Source organism: Nyctereutes procyonoides, unplaced genomic scaffold (assembly GCF_905146905.1).
Source record: "Nyctereutes procyonoides isolate TBG_1078 unplaced genomic scaffold, NYPRO_anot_genome, whole genome shotgun sequence".
Taxonomy (NCBI): domain Eukaryota; kingdom Metazoa; phylum Chordata; class Mammalia; order Carnivora; family Canidae; genus Nyctereutes; species Nyctereutes procyonoides.
In genome coordinates, this window is record NW_026575020.1 from 44,483,906 (window position 1) to 44,497,599 (window position 13,694).

General features: G+C 36.2%; 1 protein-coding gene across 12 annotated transcripts in view; it reads right to left on the reverse strand.

Annotated features, from left to right (window-relative positions):
• CDC27 (cell division cycle 27) overlaps window positions 1–13,694 on the reverse strand; it is a 69,742-nt gene that overhangs the window by 25,439 nt on the left and 30,609 nt on the right. For 6 of the 12 annotated variants that reach the window (XM_055329136.1, XM_055329086.1, XM_055329077.1 and 3 more), the window contains 5 exons: window positions 11,096–11,193; window positions 10,200–10,354; window positions 9,888–10,099; window positions 8,813–8,927; window positions 5,276–5,409 (listed from right to left, as the gene is read on the reverse strand). In XM_055329136.1, coding sequence (XP_055185111.1) covers window positions 5,276–5,409; window positions 8,813–8,927; window positions 9,888–10,099; window positions 10,200–10,354; window positions 11,096–11,193 — 714 coding nt within the window. The remainder of the gene's footprint in view (window positions 1–5,275; window positions 5,410–8,812; window positions 8,928–9,887; window positions 10,100–10,199; window positions 10,355–11,095; window positions 11,194–13,694) is intronic. The other 6 variants (XM_055329163.1, XM_055329146.1, XM_055329154.1 and 3 more) reach the window with 1 other exon arrangement.

Below are 13,694 nucleotides of genomic sequence, written 5' to 3' on the forward strand. Positions count from 1 at the left end.
GCTTCTACCTCTGCCTCTCCCTTTCTGCCCCTGCTCATGCTTGCTGTTTCTCAAATAAATAAAATCTTAAAAAAAAATTAAAAGTTTTATAAATAGTATCATTTCATGGCTTTGTAATAAAATATGATACTAGTTATAAGAAGATGTCTTGGAAAGAATATAAAAATGATTTCTAGAGGTTAATATATGTAGAGAAAATGATGACATACAAACTTTTTGGGAAGATTTAGCTAAGAGAACTACACTATTCTAATCATTGCTAAAAAAACAACTTTCCAAAAACAAGAACAGAATTCCATTGCCAATCATAATGGAGTAAAATGGACCAGATTTACTATCTCATCTTAAACAAATATCACACCGAACAAAATATATGAAACAATGCTTTTTAGACATTGGACAGCAAACATATATGCTGAGGAGAATTCTGAAGCCACAGTGTGTTCAGGTCTCACTTTTTACATTCCGTTGGGTAGGACAAGAGTTGAAACACAAATAGAACTTGTGGACTTCCTGCGTGGAGAGGAAAATGATGAGACTTCCAGGAAGTGAAGGCAGCTAGAAGATGCAGGTCAGAGTACTAGAAAGGGGAGAGTTACAAAGATGGAAAGCTTCAAAGATTTACAAGAAGTTTTCCTAGAATCTTCAGTTGAAACTGAGTAGTGCAACTGTTTGAGTGCTTTATAATAAAGTTTTCATCTGGTCTCTGTCCTAAATTCTTGAGAAGTAGCTTCTAAAAGCTTAGAATTAAAAAAAAAAAAAAAAAAAGCTTAGAATTTCTCAAGTGATAGAAGTGTCTTTGTTTTTCATGGTGGGCCCCAGAGACCATGATTGAGATTATGCTAATGAAACGACCTATAGTGGGACCTCAGATAGTATCAGGATACTGGGCTGGCCATGTTGGAAAGATCAACCACTGATTAGAGGGTTGAAGCTCTGAGGTAGGTGTTAACAGCCTGACCTTCTCCAGAAGGGGAGGGTGGCTGGAGTTTGAGTTAAATCACATGGCCAGTGACATCTGTCATGCCTATGTAATGTAACTCCAATAAAAACTTTTGACTACCAAAACTCACTTGAGCTTCCTGGTTGGTGAACACACTGATGTGCTAGTGAGGTGACACATCTCACCCAGGGAAAGGACACAGAAACTCTGTGTTCAGGACCTCCCAGACCTCATCCCAACAGTCTCATTTGTCTGGTCCTAATTGGTATCCTTTATAATAAAACTATATGTATAGAACTTTCCTAGATTCTGTGAATTTTTCTAGCATATTAAACCTGAGGGGGTAGCAAGAACCCTCAAATTTGTAGCTAGTTGGTCAGAAGTGAAGGCGGCCCAGAGAACTCCTAAATGTGCAGCTGACAAGTCAACAATTTTGATAAGTCTTGCTGGGACTATGATCTTAGCCTGCAGAGTCTATGCTAAGTCTGGGTAATTAGTACCAGTACTTATTACTGTATTACAGTGAAGAAAACTATCTGAATCTAGAGAAGAATTACTGGAAAGGAGCTGGCCAAGCTCACCTTGGGCTGGGAATAGCTCATATTTTCAATAGCCAAAATGAAGAAACGTCATACTCAACAGTTCACTGAGTAGAGTTCTCAAAAGATACTGCCTCAATAGTGGGACAAAATTAGTCGACTTAAGGCTATGCTTCTCCTACCTAACAAAACTTAAAAATCAAGAACTGGAAGGAATATATTGTTACAAGTGACTTAACTGCCTCCCAAGATGAAACAGAAATACTTAGAAAATAGTCCAGTCTATTGTTTACTCAACAATGTAAAATTTCCAATAACTGGCATCAAAAGAGAAAAATACTAGGCCTATAGAGAAACTGGCAAATATAACCTATAATGAACAGGAAAAAAAAAACCCATAAAAAAAAAGACCCAGAAATAACACAGTAAGACAGTAGACAAAATCATTAAGAGTTATTATATTTATATATATATATTTAATTTATTTATTCATGAGAGACATGGAGAGAGAGGCAGAGACACAGGCAGAGGGAGAAGCTGGTTCGCTGTGGGGAGCCCAATATGGGACTCGATCCCAGGACCCCAGGATCACGCCCTGTGCCAAAGGCAGATGCTCAACAACTGAGCCACCCAGGTGCCCCCATTAGGAGTTATTATAGATATACTCCATATGCTCAAAAAGATAGAAGAAAGAACGGGCATGTTAAAGGAGAGAACCAAATCAAACGTCTAGAGATGAAAAAATAAAACATCTGAGGGTAAAAATATCTATATATCTATATCCTGGGTAGGGTTAATAGCAGATTAGATACTGCAAAAGAAAAGATTAATTAATGTGAACATATAACCATAAACACTATCCAAAATGAAACAAAGGAAAAAGACTGAAAACAAAAATGAACACGGCTGATCTATGGGAGACAATCTCACGGTCTAATATACACATATGTGGTGTCCCAAAGGAAAGAGGACATGACTAGCAAAAATACTTGAAGGAATTAGAAAAAATGAGCTAAATTTGATAAAAATATGAACTCACAGATCCAAGAAGCTCAACCAATCTGTAGTCTAAGGAAAAGGAAGACTAAATAAGAGCACATCATGATCAAAGGACTCAAAATCCAAGGTAAAAAGACAATTGTAAAACTGTTGGAAAAGAGATGGGTTACATACTGAGGAACAAAAATGAGAATGACAGACTTGTCAGAAACAATACAAGCTAAAGACAGCAAAACATCTTTTTTTTTTTTTTAAGATTTTATTTATTTATTCATGAGAGACACAGAGAGAGAGAGAGAGGGGCAGAGACACAGGCAGAGGGAGAAGCAGGCTCCATGCAAGGAGCCTGACACGGGACTCGATCCCCGCCTTCAGGATCAGGTCCTGGGATGAAGGCGGTGCTAAACCGCTGAGCCACCGGGGTGCCCAAGACAGCAGAACATCTTTAAAAAAAAAAAAACTATACACAAGAATTCTATATCCAGTGAAAATATTTCAAAAACAAAAACAAAGGTGAAATAAAAATCTCTTAGACATACAAAAAAGCTGAAAAAATTCATCACCAGCAGACTTCGACTACAAGAAATTTTAAGTCTTTCAAGATGAAGGAAAGAGGACACCAAATTGAAATATGAACCTATAGAAAGAAAGAGCACCGGAAATACTAAATATGTGGGCACATTTCTTTTTCCTATTAAAAAACACCCAAAACTCTCTATAAGATAACTATTTAAGGGAAAAGCTGTAACAATGCACTATGGGGTTTACACACATATAGAAGTAAAATATATGGCAACAATAGCATAAAGATGGGGAAAAGAGCATGAAAGTATACTGTTATAAGGTTTTATACTACATAATGATATGGTACATTACTTGAAGGCAGATTTGGTAAGTTAAAATGTATACTATAAACACTAAAAAAGCCTCTAAAAAGACAAAATAGGGCAGCCCCGGTGGCTCAGTGGTTTAGTGCCGCCTTCAGCCCAGGGCGTGATCTTGGAGACCCAGGATCAAGTCCCACGTCGGGCTCCCTGCATGGAGACTGCTTCTCCCTCTGCCTGTGTCTCTGCCTCTCTCTCTCTCTCTGTCTGTCATGAATAAATAAATAAAAATCTTAAAAAAAAAAAAAAGACAAAATAAAGAGTAATTGTTAATAAGGTGATATTATGGTTGAACTGTGTTTTCCCAAAAAATATATTGAAGCCCTAACCCCCAGTACCTCTGAATGTGACTTCTTTGGATGCAGGGTCTTTGTAGATGTAATGAGGTTAAGATGAGGTCATTTAGGGTGAGCTCTGATTCAGTATGACTGGTGTCCTTATAAGAAGAGGGAAATTTGGATATAGAGACACACAGGGAAAGGGAAGATGGCCATGTGAAGACAGAGGCAGATACTGAGATATGCTCCCACAAACTAAGGAATGCCTGGGGCTACCAGAAACTAGAAGAGACAAGGAAGGATCTTCCCTTGGAGGCTTCAGAGGGAGTATGGCTCTGTCAACACCTTGATTTTGGATTATACCTTTTTTTTTTTTAAGATTTTATTTATTTATTTGAGAAAGCGAGCTAGAGAGTACAAGCAGGGGAAGTAGCAGAGGGAGAAGCAGTTCCCCACTGAGCAGGGAGCCCATGTGGAGCTTGAACTCAGGACCCTGGGATCATGACCTAAATTGAAGACAGACTGAGCCACCCAGGCACCCCTGGATTATAGTTTCTACAATTTTAAGTCAATAAACTTATGTTGTTTTAAGCCATCCAGTTTGCAGCACTTTGTTATGGCAGCTGTAGAAAACTAAGACAGGCAATAAAGGAGATAAAATGGAATCAGTAATAATAATAAAAACCCACAAAATTATTACTAAAGTTAATACATTTCTTTAGCTTTAAGTGAAACATATAATTCTGTATTTTATGTTTATATATATATTAAGATTAGTATTTACTCAGCCTATATGATGTTTTTCTGTAGGAGGCCTCAGGCTCCTTCTCATAACTGAGCCCTAGACAATCCTGGTCACCTGTCTGTGAGCTGGCACTCTTTTGAGACTTACCACCCTGGCATTTCAGAAATATTGAGACCTTTTAGATAGTCAAAGTATATGTATGTGTGTGTCTATTTTAAGGGTTATGGTACACGTTCACTATTTTAGGAGACAGAGTTGTATCATTCTTTTCGTATGTTAGCTATGATTTGTTTTTGAGAGCTTGAACAGGAAAAGGAAACCCTATTTAACACCATTTCTGTGTGTCACTGGATTATTTAAAGATTTATCACAAGATTAATTTTATGATCTGCGTACAGAAGTGCATAATAGGGGAAGGGGAGAATGAAACCTAACTGTACTTGACTAATGAAAGTCATGTAATGAGAAGAAAATTATTTTGGTGGAGTGTTCAGAATATCTAGTTTAAATAAATTCATGAGTCAATTAGAGTAAAATAAAAAGACATTTTGGTTACCTTTGTCTTGACTTGTATTAAAATACTCAACTAAAAATTACACTATTCTTTTCAGTAAGCTTGAAATTTCTTTTCTTTTAAGATTTTATTTTTAAGTAATCTCTGCACCCAACGTGGGACTCGAATTTACAACCCCAAGGTCAAGAGTCACACACACACTCTATCAACTGAACCAGCCAGGTAGGTGCCCCTAGAAATTTCTAATTTGACATATTCAAAATTTATAATAGTCATTCTAGAATTCTTGCAAGAGTCAAAACCTGCCCAAAGTGAGTAATGTTTTATAGCAAGAAAAGCCAACAACATAAAATAATGAAACCATAATAAATACCTTGTTTGTGGGCCAGAACTTTGTGTTTGTGCAACAAGAATTGGAGTTACCTCTCGACTATTTCCACTCTGTGAGAAGACAGATTTTGTTCCAGTTTGGCCGATTCTGGCAACAGACTGTAAAACACAAAAAGTCTAAGGTTTGTGAATTATAAATTGCACTGAAAATGGTAAAAGACACCATGATGCTGCTATCTACATTTTCCTAATTCAAGATTTCATAATATATACTGTCATCTGAAAACACAAATTGTCATTATTATTTTTTTTAAAGATGTTATTTATTCATGAGAGACACAGAGAGAGGCAGAGACATAGGCAGAGGGAGAAGCTGGCTCCCTGTTGGAAGCCTGATGTGGGACTCAATCCTAGGACCCTGAGATCACGCCCTGAGCCAAAGGCAGATGCTCAACCACTGAGCCACCCAGGCACTCAATTATTGTCATTATTAATGTCAATTAATATATTAGGGTTAACATCAAGCTATTTCCTCATTTTAACCTCAGTATTTTTATCTTTATACTATCCTTTCATTTTTCACTTTAATTTTTAAGGAAAAACTCAAACTTCCTGAAAAATTCCTAAAAAGCCAGTTATTACACATTTTCCAGGGGAGCTAAGTGTTACAAGAATTTGTTGTTGTTGTTGTTACAAGAATTTTAAGACAGCTGCTACTCTTAAGATTTATGATCTCGGGATCCCTGGGTGGCGCAGCGGTTTAGCGCCTGCCTTTGGCCCAGGGCGCGATCCTGGAGACCCAGGATCAAATCCCACGTCGGGCTCCCGGTGCATGGAGCCTGCTTCTCCCTCTGCCTGTGTCTCTGCCTCTCTCTCTCTCTCTCTCTGTGTGACTATCATAAATAAATAAAAATTAAAAAAAAAAAAAGATTTATGATCTCAGGGCAGCCTGGGTGGCTCAGTGGTTTAGCGCCTGCCTTCGGCCCAGAGCGTGATCCTGGGGTCTTGGGATCGAGTCCCATGTCGGGCTCCCAGCGTGGAGCCTGCTTCTCCCTCTGCCTGTGTCTCTGCCTCTTTCTATCTCTGTGTGTCTCTTGTGGATAAACAAATAAAATCTAAAAAAAAAAAAAAAAATTTATGATCTCAGATTTATGATCTAATATGAAAAAAATAATACACTAAGATTTTATATCCCTTCTTTGACACTTAGCAAGGATATTCTATAGTAGTTCAGAGGAATAAAATTTTAAAAATTACCTGATCATTTCTCACATCCTAAGCATATTGCTCTTAGAATGAACACTTCTTTCTAGTGTATTCAATTTTTCATTAATTGGTCTCTGTTCACTTAGAGGAGAAAAAAGACTTGCCTGCCCCTCTGTCTTTTCTTTTCCTTTTTTTTTTTTTTAAGATTTTATTTATTTATTCATGAGAGATACAGAGAGAGAGCAGGGAGCCCGACATGGGACTCAATCCCGGGTCTCCTGGATCAGGCCCTGGGCTGAAGGCAGCACTAAACCACTAAGCCACCTGGGCTGCCCCTCTCTGTCTTTTTTTCCCCCCTCTGTCTTTTCTAATTTATCACCTTACTTCTATTCATTTTCATCACTTGGCTTGTTTATTTTTTAAAAAGATTTTATTTACTTGACACAGAGAGAAAGAGCACAAGCAAGGAGAGCAGCAGGCAGAGGGAGAGGGAAAAGCAGGCCTCTTGCTGAGCAGGGAGCCCGATGTAGGGCAGGATCCCAGGACCCTGAGATCATAACCTGAGCCAAAGGCAGATGCTTAACCAACTGAGCCACCCAGGCACCTCCTCTTGGCTTCTTTATAAAATAATCTGTGACTGTTACACAAATGGATATTTTTAATTTTTTTTACTACCAGATAATTTTCTTCAAAATTATTCTCCAAAATCTATTTACTTTGATAGCCACTGTACATAATTCTCAAACTTTATATAACTTATAATAACTAATAAGTTTCTCACCAGATATGAAAGCCTTATTTTAGTCTTTCCTGTATTCAACGTCACTGATCATGCCCTCCTTTTTGAAACTGTGTATAACTTCCAAAATAGCATGGTATCTTGATTATTTGTCCTATCATTTCATTTGCAGGCCCTTTTTCCTTCCACTGTTTTAAATTAAGTATGCTTTGTGTTCCTCCACTATTTTCTTTTCCTAAGAGAGGCTGGCTATTTCAACAGCTTTAATTCTTATTTCTATCACCTATTTCTATCATATTCTTTCCTCTTGTGTTCCTCCACTATTTTCTTTTCCTAAGAGAGGCTGGCTATTTCAACAGCTTTAATTCTTATTTCTATCACCTATTTCTATCATATTCTTTCCTCAACGACTAACTATCCACTAATTATTTTCATCTAATTTATCACTACCTCAAAATTAAACTTTATAATCCTTCCTCCTCTTCATCTCCCAAATTGGGACTGTATATTCACCTAAGGGACAATTCTGGCCCTTTCTTACTTAACAAAGATCTATGTACTGTACACAATATTCAGTTTGATATTTTTAATTGATACTACATGCAGACTACAAGTACAACTTTCCTGTGAATGTCTTGTACTAGGGTAAGAAGAGAACAGGGACAGAAGAGGATGAGACAGCAAGTGCCTTGAAATCACCTACCAATCACTGACTAACTTGTCCTTGATTGCTATGGCTTGCATGTTTTGGCCTACTTCACCTACCATGCTAATTACTATCCTACTATGTCTTCTTATAATTGTAATAAACCAATTTCAACAATTATACTTTTCATAGCTGCTCTTAAAAATGAGATTTAAGATAATTCACACATTAAGTACTTTGCAGCCCTTTTTTACTAGTCTTGGAGTTTCTATTATTACTATTATTTCTATTAAGGAGCTATTACAGAAACAAAAGTTCACAGATGCTAAGGAATTTTTGGAGTCAAAAATCCAAGAACATATATCTAGGAGGGTAAAGGCTTTATGTCAGTCATATACTAGTATGACTTATTTCGCTTCCATTTCTTAAACATCTATTAAGGATGGCAAAAGGCATTTTACAATACATAACCTAATTTAATTCTCACAGAAACCCTGTACCACAGACCTATTTCAAACAAATGGCACTTTGACCTCTAATGCCATGGACCTATATAAAAGAACAGTACTTAAAAAGTCTCAAAACTTGTTTTTCTTAAAAAAAAAAAAAAAAAAAAAAAAACTTGTTTTTCTTAACAATGGCAGGTATAATTTCTGTTATTCATATTCAAAGTGATAGAAACCATTTTAATTCTGTTTAAAAGGGGGGGGAATCAAAAGTAAAAATCTGAATGTTTATTTCACTACATGCTGAAATAAAGTATACTTGTGAGTTATAATCTTACATGGCCAAAGAGCAACCAGCTTTGTGTCTCCTACTACAACTGGCAGCTTGTGACAATGATGACCTTCTTTTACATTTAGATCAACGACTCTAAGGTGACAATCCTTATATAAAGTCAGACTCTCTCTGAAATTGCTTTTAACAGGTTGGAATTTTAAATGAATTTCTTTCATCAACATCAAAATTGTATTTCACATGGAAAATACCTTTTTTGAAGGGGCTCCAGTAGATGGCACGTCAATTACAGAAGATGTATTAGTGTAGTTTTGTAAATAGGATCCATCTCCAGGACTTGGGGTTTCTAATGGCAAAATCCCAAAACTGAGAAGAGGTTGAAATCAAGGTGTCAAAAAGTCATCAAGGCATATATAAAGCAGCAGTATACTTAAATTAGAAGGTCTAAAAGGAAGAGAATGGCAAATCAGTCTTGGGGGCAGTGAGGATCTGAGGGGCAGATTTAAAATAAGCTGTGAATGTAGACTATTCCACCCACCATAACTAAATTAAAAAGAAAAAAAAAATCAAACAAGGAACTAAATTGAGCAACAACTGATCTCAGGAGATTTACTGGAAATAAAGAATGGCTTTGTAAAAGCAAAGATCCAAATGATCAAATTATTTCAAATTCTTGGGATTTATACACTGTTACAGACAGTCTCTAGAGACTACTGAATCTATTTGTAGATTCAGTGAGTTGTTGTAATCTCATGGTCATGCTATTTTAGTTAACTCTCTGGCCCCGGGATCCAATTCATAGCATTTGTTCTAGCACAGAATTTTTTATTTTGACATTTTTGGGTATGTATCCTCTGGGCTGGGTTCCTGTATTTATACATGCATATACTTCTAATAATTTTGACAAAATATTTCCTATTGATAGGTGTCAATTCTTCTGTGGTTTGGAAAACAGCACTTTAACAGTAACCACTGCTGTCACTGATTATATCATAAGCATTCCAACATTTCAAAGGTTCACTGCTATTCACTGATCCACAGCCAAAAAAGATAGTATCTTTTAACACACAGACTAGCTGAAGAAGACATATTGAGGAGTTTTACATTTTTCTCCAATATTTAGTATTAAATTTTTTATCACAGGTAGTGTATTTCTTTTACTTCATTTTCTGAAAACAGAATAGGTCCATTATTGACTTACTAAATGCTTCTATTTTCATGATGATTTAAAAGTTGCTGTTCATATTAATTAATTTCTAATCATATGAATTATTACAGATCATTTAATATTATAGCACACTTTAAAGTATTTTTTGTTTGTCTTACCTCGGGGTTAATGGGCTAAGAGCAGCTGGTCCTCCTAATAAGCTTCGACCAGTTTTTGGTTTATTTTGAACCTGTTTAGATAATATGGAAGTTCCTGTTCCAAGAGGGACAGTATCTGGTGAAATTACAGCTGAATCAATGTAAGACACTGAGGAATCTGTATTCAAGGAGTACTTTGAATTGGACGATTCTAAATTCAGTCTGTTTAATTCCTGAAACAGAAATTTTCTACCATGTCATTTATGATACATTATTTAGTTTATTCTTTTCTGTTTTTCATAATATTTGAATACTAGTATATGATACACTTACAATTGTGTCTTGAGGTGTTTCTGTAAGAACGGTCTCAGGCTGTCTGTGAGATAAACTATGATTAGATACTAGTGTTGTACATGAGCTGGGCAGACAGTTGCTAAAGTTCTGTAAAGATGTTAATTTAAATGTTTGGTCAGGATCTGGCTTTTCACCTGTGAAGCAGAAAAAAAAATATGCCTCTGAGGATATGAGGATTAATATTTTTTTTCAGATATGCATAAATCAGTGAAAATAAGGCCTTATTAGAGTTTTAAAGTTCTCCTTTCTCAGCTATCAAATTTACCTCCTAAAAGCCCATCTATCAATTTATTATAAAAATTTACCCCTCAGATAAAGCTATAAATTTAGAAATTAAACTGAACTATAATAACACTAATTTTTAATATAACAATTCATAAGAAAATGCAGATTTCTGTGTTTGTTTTAAAGCAGAAAGCAACCAGATCTCACCTGACTCAAGGTAAGGAGTGATGGTCAAGAATTGAAACCCAACAGACATTATAGTTTTAAGCACTTCCATGTACATATAACACAATGTTTTAAAATGATCCTTTTTGCATCCTAGAGCACATATACTAGGATACTCTTCCCCATACTCTCCAGGTCTTATTTACCTAACAGTTTCTGCTCTGGGCAATCTATTATTTTCTTTCCTTACCTAAAAAGCTATTTTGGCTAGTGTTAGACTCACAATACAACTCATTCTTGAGGACACAAGGTCACATCATTTCTTAAACATGATTCTATTATCTTATTTCTTGTTCTCAATTTTCACAGCCTTTAGCTCTGAAAAATATTTTTCTTATGAATAATTTTATCACTCTCCAAAAATTAAGGAGGAGGAAAAAAGAGTAAGTAGGGGAACCCTCCCCTGGCCACCTCTATAAACCTACCTATTTCACATAATGATTCAAAGGGGGACCAGAGGAAAGGATTTAAACTAAGGCTCTTTTGGTAACATTCTGATCCTTTGGCAAGCCGATCTGTCTTGCTGTAAAGACAAACAAATAGATTAGACAAGCTACACAACCCAAAACACTATGAAAAAATTTTTGATACAAAAATTAAGGTAACTCTTATATATATGTATTTGTACAAACATATTTAAATTCTGAGAGTACTCTTCTTGATGCTTCCCTAAATTACCAGGTTCCCCTTCTTACCATTCTTCAATCTCTATTTAGGGCAGTTCAAATGAAAAGTCTGGTGAAAGCAAGCAGAACATGAATTGAATGAAATACTAGCCTAATAAACTGTTACTGCCTTCTTCAGGCAGAATTAAAATAGCTTTTAGTTTCCTGTCAGATGCTAGAATTACTGAAGGAGAGGTGGATAATACCCAAATATTTCAGCCTTATTCTTAATTTTTAATGTAATATCCCAGTGGTAATTTTGGAAGTAACTTAAATGCTTTAAACATAGCATATCTAAATGATCAGATTCTTTTTAATTTTTTTTAAATTTTATTTATTTATGATAGTCACAGAGAGAGAGACAGAGGCAGAGACGTAGGCAGAGGGAGAAGCAGGCTCCATGCACCGGGAGCCCGACGTAGGATTCGATCCCGGGTCTCCAGGATCGTGCCCTGGGCCAAAGGCAGGCGCCAAACCGCTGCGCCACCCAGGGATCCCAATGATCAGATTTTTTAATGAAGTACAGGCTGTCGCTTTTTTTTTAGGTTTTATTTTTAAGTAATCTCTACTCTCAGTGTGGGGCTCAAACTTACAATTCTGAGATCAAGAGTAGCTCTTAATGAAAAAAGTTTCCCAAAGAATTGGGGTGAAAAAATTATTTAGATGGTACTGGTACCATCTAAGAACAAGACTTACTACTGGTCGTATCCTAAACATAGAAGTCTTATGAGGAAAAAAAAAAAGTCTCATGAGCTACTATAGACAAAAAGACCAGTAAAGAGACAAAAAGATATTCTAATAAGCTATGGCTACAAAACCACAACAGGTATGTATCTAGATTACTGGGTGCAATTTTGGTCATAAGACAGGCACATGACAGCTGAAATGAAAAGCCATGTTTTTGGAGCAGAGTTTTCCCCCACTGGATATATTTAATATTTATGATGAATAAAAGGGACCCTTCCTTATTCTTTCAAAGAGAGGAGGGAAAAAAAACCCTCATGGTTAGGGCCTGATTCAACTGTATCTTCAAAACTTGTTAATAATCTTGTTTAAAAATAATTAGTAATACATATATTTTTAAACATTTTGGCTTTATTAAACTTTATTTGAAATAATTTTAGACTCCTATACAAGTTGCAAAAATAGAATTCCCAGGTACCTTATATCCAGCTCCCTCAATGACAAAAATCTAACATAACCACAGCAGAGTTATCAAAACTTGGAAATTGACAATAGCATAATAACTGTAAACTAAACCACAGACTTTATTTGGATTTCAGCAGTTCTTACATGCACTCATTTGTTTATGAAACGTTGTGTGAAATTTTATTGTGTAATCACCACCACAATCAGGATACAGAACTGTTCCAACAGCCCAGAGAAACTCCACAGCTGCCTCTGCACAGCCACACTTGCCTCAATTCTACTCTCTGATCTGACAACCACTTATCTGTCTCTATCATAATCCTATCATATCTATGTTCTATGATAAATTTTGTTGCTCCGCATCATCAGCACTTGGTATTGTCCAGTTATTTTAGTCATTCAAACAGGAGTGCAGTGGTTTCTAACAGTGTTTTTTATTTGTCTTTCCTTGAGAGCTAATGATTTGGTGTATCTTCTCATGTGCTTACTTACCATCCATATATCCTCTTTGGTAAAATGTTCACTCAAATATCTCACCCATATTCTAATTAATTTCCTAATTTCTAAATTTCTTATTATTGGGAATTCAAGAGACAAATCTGTTTTTACCAAGTCTTCCCTACTTAACATTTTACCCCTCCCTTCTTAATCAGGTAGAACTGATTATTCCCTCCTTCGGACAAAATACTGCTCAAATTTTAATCACAGCATTTTTATTGTGATGATAAAAAACTTACAAACTTTTGTTTATTGCTTCTCCCCTATTATAAATCTCTGAGGGCAGGGACTGTGAGTTAATTATCTTTATATTCCCAGTGCCAAGTACTGTGTCTAGCCATAAATGGAGGATGGACCTCAAAATTTCTTGAATAAATGACAAGAATAATCATAGTCGCAGGAACTAAAATTCATTACTCCAAGTCCTTTTATTTTTTATTTTTTTAAAGCCATGAGCCAAGGACCGAGCACAGCTTTTTTATTTTTTATTTCTTAAATTTTTATTTATTTATGATAGTCACACAGAGAGTGAGAGAGAGAGAGAGAGAGAGAGAGAGAGAGAGAGAGGCAGAGACATAGGCAGAGGGAGAAGCAGGCTCCATGCACCGGGAGCCCGATGTGGGATTCGATCCCAGGTCTCCAGGATCACGCCCTGGGCCAAAGGCAGGCGCTAAACCGTTGCGCCACCCAGGGATCTCCCTCCAAGTCCTTT